This window comes from Pyrus communis, chromosome 4 (genome assembly GCF_041283825.1).
Source record: "Pyrus communis isolate YQ-2024b chromosome 4, ASM4128382v1, whole genome shotgun sequence".
Taxonomy (NCBI): Eukaryota; Viridiplantae; Streptophyta; class Magnoliopsida; order Rosales; family Rosaceae; genus Pyrus; species Pyrus communis.
In genome coordinates, this window is record NC_142568.1 from 12,852,644 (window position 1) to 12,859,699 (window position 7,056).

The window sequence follows — 7,056 nt, forward strand, 5'->3', positions numbered from 1 at the left end:
TCACAACCTTACCTTTACCCTTACCCTTGCTACTCTCTTCACTTAGTTAACAACAACCTGTAGATCATAGGGTTCATCACAACGAAGCCCCGTAATGAGGTAAAAGTCCTTCTTCGTGAACCTAGTGACCTCACAACCTATTAAATATGTAAGTCCATCTAGGTCCTTCACCCCCTGATTTGCCACTTTACGGATTGACAATTCATGCAAGTTGCCCACTAAAGGCTAATCTATTGAAACTCTCTAAGTGTCCAAAGCATGAGGCCCTAAATTCAACAAGTTATGCATCATTAAACTTGTGACGCAACACTCCTAGGACATGACTAGCTTGAGAAAGGTTGTTAACCTTTCCTCTATAAGATTCTTCTTGTTTTGTTGCGGGTTCAACCCCCTCATTTGCCATCTCCTGTGCACATAACAATACAACCATTCATCACAACCAAATTGAACAACATACACTCTGATAACAACCAAATACAACAATGTTTATCCTTGACACAACCTGTCAACGAATTATCATATCTATACATCTACTTGACACATCCTGTCAACAAATTCTCATAGCTATACATCTACTATGAACTTACTTTCATGAGTTAAGAAATAACAAATTAATTAATAAAATTAACAAAGATTTATCGACAAAAATCATTCCCAAGTGAACAATATAAATTCAACAAAACAAACTGAAGCACATATATCTTGTACACAACTTGTCAACCCTAGTTCATAAACTTACATCTCACTAAATTTTCCGATGACTTCCACATCAACTAATTTCATTAACCCACTTGCATAATTAACCATAAACCCTAAAAAAATACACACAATTTTACGTACATAACTAAATTATTTTCTAGGGTTGCAAATTTCCAAACTCACCAAATTTCAAATTTAGTTTTTGGAATCAAGTTCGTCGTTGACTTTTGCGGAAGCAACGACTCTAAACCCACTCCAATCAAGGAACCACTGGATTTTTCCTATGTAAGCAACTGCTAACCCTCAAACCAAAGATAGCTGAATGTCAAACTGCACTAAGCCTAAGGACAACAACCACACCAATACTCTGATTGGGTTTTGAAACGGAAACGAAGTTTTCGAATGCTACCCAAGCTTTGAATAAGTACGATCTCGGGGTGAGAAGGAGATTTTTGAGAGGAGAAGAAAAAAAATTTGACTGGTGCTTCTAATTTTTTGAATTCAGGTCTTTTTTAACTTTGTTTCACACTAAGTCCTTTCTGATTGATTCATTTTTCAGCCATTCAAATTTAATTCCACGGTCCACATTCCTTCCGCATGCACCATCCGCAAAGCTCTATCCACACCTTAGAAATTGCGAAATACAGTTAGAGAAAGTAAACTGGGCCTGAAGCAACAAACTTTGCATTGAATTCGAACCTTAGGATTGGGCCTTTGAGTTCCACGACATCAAACTTCATAGGCCCATCATCTCTACTTGAAGCAAAAATGGACGGGAATTATTCAGAAACCTCCTGAAGAGTGAAGAAACATTGTGTTGGCGTCGACATCATAAATACAAAGAAAATTGAATGGCATCAGCAATCTCAGGGAGGCTACTGAGATTCCTCACCTCTCGGAGCCACAAACATCCACCACATAAATGGAATCAAATCAATAACTCAGCCAATGCTTCTGTTCCTGCTCTTAGATTCGTCGTCCCCAATCTCCATAATTCTCACCGTCTTACTCTTCGTCCTCCTCTTTCGCTTTGCCTTCCTCCTCTTCTTCCTCGCCCTCCTCTTTCTTCTCTGCTCGGACCTTGTCCACCTCCTCTTCGACATTCTCTGCCCCTCATGACCACTCCCCAGGCCTCCGCCTCTGATTCCTCCCAGTCGTCCTCCTCCGCCAAAACGGTACGTCTTCGCTCTTGGATCAGTTTACATTAATGGGTGTCTGTTAATTTACTTCTCTCGATGTAAAATTCAAATCTTTAGCATTTTGTTCATCAGTTTACAGTTATGATTGCCTCTTAATTTATAGTGATCCATGTTAGATTTTAATCGTTGTTAGCATTTGTTTGATCAGTTTAAAGCAATGGGATCTTATAATCTATCGATATCGATGTAAATTTGATCCTTTTGCATTTCATAATTCAAATTGCTCTTCTTTATTTACATTTCTCAATGAATTTTTTCTTTATTTCGTTATGGGATTTGAAATTTGGGTTTTGAGTGTACAGGTGAGGTTGGTGATAAAGGGCAGAGTGCAGGGTGTGTTTTACAGGGACTGGACTGTGGGGAATGCAACCGAATTAGGCTTGAAAGGTTGGGTTCGGAACCGGAGAGATGGGTCTGTGGAGACACTGCTTTCTGGGAACCCTGATGCGGTTAAAGAGATGGAGCAGAGGTGTCGCCGCGGCCCTCCATCTGCTGTTGTCACAGGGCTAGAGGTTTTTCCTAGCACTGAGGACCCTGGCACTGGATTCGAGCGCAAACAAACGGTCTGATCAACTCTGTTCCTTGTGAAAATTTCAATATCCATTTCCTACTTTAGTTAGTTGTGTAGTGTTTATCATAATATAGTTTGTCCTTCCAAGTCGTGAACCCTTAGAGGACCAATGTGTTATCTGGTTCCTGCTTAAATAATGTAGCACGAAGTGACTTCTTAGTACACATCGGTTCCTACCTTTCTGTTTCGTGTTGTTAAGTCGATGAGTATGTTGCTTTTGAATCACCAAAAGATGCATGATGGATTAGGATAACAAGTATGCGCGACAATCAGTGCATTTCCTAGCTAAATCAATAAGGCAGCTATTTGCATTCAGATGAGATTTACGAAACATGTTTATTTTTGGTTTGGTTTTCACCATTATAGCATGGCCATGAAACTTTTTTCGTTCTTTTTCCTTCTTTCCCAATAGGGACAAAGAATTGGTGTTCATCTTGGTTCTACGTCTCTTCTATAAGGGAGTTTTTTGAACTTATTGGCTAGCTTTTGCAGAATTCTGTGGGTGAAAAAATTAGGATATTCACTAAGAGAAGATGAAAAGATTTGAACTAGGGGTGGGCAAACGCGTACAGGAACCACGGGTAGGGATGGGAAATTCAGGTTTGGGGTAGGTCCAAAATCTCTAAACACAAAACGGGGCGGGGCGGTTCGGGTATACGAAATTAGCGGGGTGGACCGGATCTTAAAATAAGAGGGAACGGGCCCCCGACCCGGCCCATTTCTAGCATGGAATAGAATTTAGCCAAAGTCTGAGACATGTCTTCTCATCTCTCCTCCCAACTCCTCTTATTTCACTCAAGAGTCTCAGACTTCGATCTCTTCTCCTAAGTCCACCCCTTCTCAAATTGTTCTCCAATCCCCTCACATTTCCATTGATCCAAACACCCTCCACCACTCCAGAAACCTACACATAACCATATCATTGTTCTCGTACACCTCGAATTCAACCCCAACGGTGACCCTCACGCTATCGATACTGACGTACATCACCTCTGACGACTCCTTATCATCCCAATCGCGGCGGAGCATGAGCGAGGTTGAGTCCGACACCGAAACCTGGGTCCTATTGATTTCAAGCGATACCCTAATCTTGCATTGCAAGTGGTGGAGCGTGAAGTGGTCAGGAACGCTCCCAATCACGCAGGGGGCAACCCGGACGTAAAACAACCAGATTTCGAACCAGTCATCTCCTCTGTCTGACTTAGACCCATATTTACAGCGCACGACTCTACTCCTCTTCAGTTTTAAGGTATTATGTTTTAGGGATTTAGGATTGAAAATTAAATTAGGGTTTTCTAGATTTAGGGATTTTGTTGGGTTCTTGAACCTTGACCTCTGTTATGCTCTAATTTCAAATATTTTATTGAATTGAATTTGAATCGACTGGGTTTGAAACTTCTGTTGAATTAAATTGAATTTGAATTGAATGTGTGTGTGAGTGTGTGTGTGTGTGTGTGTGTGTGTGTGTGTGTGTGTGTGTATATACTGAATATATATGTAAGAATTGATGCGTAGTACAACCTTAGTTTAAAAAAACAGCTCCTGTAATTTTCAAATATGTTTATCTTGGATTGCTTGTGTTATGCTTGGACTGGTTCGATTCGATTGTTACAATTTGGATTTGTTTATTTGTTTTAGACTGCCCATGCCATTAGGAAGATGCATTTGGCAAAGGCTAAAAGGTACTTGGAAGGTGTTTTAGCCCACAAGCAAGCCATTCCCTTTCGCCGCTTTTGTCGCGGTGTTGGTCGAACTGCTCAGGCAAAGAACCGCTAGTCCAATGGCCAGGGACATTGGCCGGTTAAGTTTACTAATTTCATTCCAGTGTTGCTGCAGTGCACGACAGCACTGCAGTTTATAAATTTAAAAAAAAAAAAAAAAAAAAAAAAAAAAAAAAGGGTTAAGTCCGGTTTCAAAACTCAAAATCTATCTACCCGGTCTGGCCCGCCCATTACTGTTTAAAACGGTAAGGTCCGGTTCCTTTAAAATTGGGCTTGGCTCGGCCCGTGCTCAACCCTAATTTGAACTGCTTCCTAGTTTGCTTGCTAGGGTGACAAACCACTGCTTCTTGCTCAGTTTGAGAATTCTTAGGCATTAAGGGGGTGTTTGTTTGCCCTCACTAAGTGTCACTGGACTAGACTGGACTAACTATTAGTCCAGTCCTGTGTTTTATATCACGCGGGACTAGTGTTAATGAGACTAGCCCGGACTCGCCTAGACTAAAGGCATCACTAAATATTCTTAGCAGGAGTCCCCGAAAACCATGGGACTAGCTAAGAACTGCCTCTCTCCGCTCTCTGTTTCACTCTCTCCTTGCCCAGAACCCAGAATCATGAGACCTCATATCTGCTTTTCCCGTGCACATCTCGAGTTTATCGCCGAGCTCGCGGTCGAAAGGCAGTGCTTCTCCTCTATTCAGATCCTCGGCTTCGTCAACTCCCAATATCCTTCTCGACCATCACCTTCATCCGCTGGGACATCGTCGGCAAACTCCACGATGCCAGCCAAAACCCAGAAGACAAAAAATACTAATCTGCCAAAACCCAAATGAAATTCAAAAGCTTGTGAAAATTTTGGAAAAAAAAAAACCCCATATGAAAAATTAGAAGCTTTTGTTGATAATGAATGAAAAAAAAATGGAATTTGAAGATGAGGGAGAAAGTGGTGAAAAAGAATGGAATTTGGTGACGAGGGAGAAAGTAAAAAGAGAGACACAGAGGTAGTTGGATGGGAAGGAGAAAAAAAAATGGAGAGCATTCTAGAGAGAAAGGGTGTTCTAGAAAGGTAAAAGAAAAAAGAAAAAGAAAAAAAATGTAAAAGATAGAATTAAATATTATTATTTTTATTATTTTAGTTCTTAATCCAATATTATACTAAACGCTTCACTAAGTTAGTCCAGCTTAGTCTAGTCTAAGCCAGTCTAACTTAGTCCCTAAAGTTAGTCCAGTCCGATTTAATCCGGTGCAACAAATGCACCCTAAGGAGTTTCTAAAACGGCCTCTGTCAAGGAAATTACAGTTCTTACTGGTATTTCCTTCTACAAAGCTCTTGCACATATAATTCTCAAGAATAAATTAGGTAACATGAAAGCATCGTTTAGGAAGCAGGTCAGTACCTCAAACAAGATTGGTAAATAACCATAGGTAATATACAAGAAAAGGCGATGATACATTTCGAGAATATGAACATATGTAATGTGGATGGATTGAAGAAGGTGAAACAATCTAGTCATGGAATGAGATGCTATATGAAGTAGTTCATGTTTTTTCTTTCAATGATTTTAGCGTTTGCTACTAGCATAGATGAAGGTTTAGCATGACCCCTGCAAAATTGTTCTGCTTCAATAAGGTGTAGAGCGTCTCAACGCGGTTCTTTATATTAATGTTCTGGATATTAAGCTAGCTTCTTGTGGTTCCTCTAATGAGAGTCGTAGATTACTCTGATAAGATATATGTTACCCACTGGTTTTGAATTACTAGTGGATTATGGAGAATCGTAGTATGAGTTTGATGGAAGTTCTAGTATAAGAGTTTTTGAGTTATCATGGGGTGGCGAGAGGCAAGTTATGTTTTGAGTTCTAACCACCGTCACCGTATTCTGGAATAAGAACAGAAACGTCGATGTTAGGGAGCTTAATACTCTATATACAAATGCATGAGTTACTCTTTTTTGAAGTTTGTCCATTCCTCTTCTTCTCCAAGTTTTCCCCTTCACTGTGTTTGTATGCAGTCTCATTATGCCGAGCGGTTATGGAACCAAGAAGGCTTCCCGGTAAGCTTATGCTATGATTGAAAGGAGATGGTTAAAAGTTTCATACTCTTTGCCAAAGGGGTGATGAGCAATTTTTCTTCCTATTTCTTACTTCTTAGTCAAGGAAATTGCAGTTTTCTCTCTCTTTCTGGTATATCCTTTTGCATAGCTCTAGGGACATATAATTCTCAATAACAATAGGTAATTTTCTAACATCGTTAGGGTAAAGTATATTGATTGCGGGTACCTCAAATTAACAGCTAACAGCCTCACACCGGGAATTTATGTGAAAGAGAGAGCAAACAAGAAAATCCGAGCTAGGTGGTCATAACGAAGTATGTTGGGAAACGAATTGCCATAATAGACAGTACGAAATCATTGAAATGAGGAGACATGTAGATTGCTCGAAATGTGGGAAGCGCTTTTATTTGAGGACTAAGATTCTCTCCTCTCCTCCTTCCATCCCCTTCCCTCCCCTTCTCTCACACTCTCTATTTTGTCTTTCTCTTTCTATAAAAAATTAATATAAGATCTTGACGTGGTTTAACCGTGATCGTTCAAATAGGAGGGGAAGGAAGGGGAGGAAATAAAAGAGGGGAGATTATCTACTAATCTAATTTAGGCCAGCAAGGGAAAGGGTACGAACTCACCATAAAACACAATGTATAAGAGAAAGATGATACATTTAGAGAATAATCTAGTAATGAGATGCAGCTCTATGAGTTTCTCTTGTAGGTGCTTATAAAAGACCTCCCTAAACCGGAGGACATATAATCCAGTTATTACCTACTTCATTTCTCCTTTGTAGAAAGCAATTAATTGTCGCATGGAACTTGC

The 7,056-nt window shown here is 40.0% G+C and overlaps 1 protein-coding gene and 1 long non-coding RNA gene across 2 annotated transcripts; both read left to right on the plus strand.

Annotated features, from left to right (window-relative positions):
• Positions 1-1,475: 1,475 nt before the first annotated feature.
• On the plus strand, positions 1,476-2,651 carry LOC137723515 (acylphosphatase family). Its single transcript, XM_068462715.2, has 2 exons — positions 1,476-1,874; positions 2,201-2,651. Exons 1-2 carry the CDS (start codon positions 1,551-1,553, stop codon positions 2,465-2,467), a joined length of 591 nt encoding a protein of 196 aa, XP_068318816.1. The 5' UTR covers positions 1,476-1,550; the 3' UTR covers positions 2,468-2,651.
• A 483-nt stretch (positions 2,652-3,134) lies between these two features.
• On the plus strand, positions 3,135-6,143 carry LOC148697472 (uncharacterized). Its single transcript, XR_015961583.1, has 4 exons — positions 3,135-3,718; positions 4,108-4,571; positions 5,455-5,576; positions 5,613-6,143. It is a non-coding gene; the product is annotated as an uncharacterized LOC148697472 (long non-coding RNA).
• The last annotated feature ends 913 nt before the right edge of the window (positions 6,144-7,056 follow it).

What these genes read in the sequence shown, in the direction of transcription:
- LOC137723515 (XM_068462715.2), top strand. Translation starts at nt 1,551, where the DNA reads ATGGCATCAGCAATCTCAGGGAGGCTACTGAGATTCCTCACCTCTCGG. An exon ending in CGTCCTCCTCCGCCAAAACG is followed by an intron (nt 1,875 to 2,200) that starts GTACGTCTTCGC and finishes TTGAGTGTACAG; the next exon opens with GTGAGGTTGGTGATAAAGGG.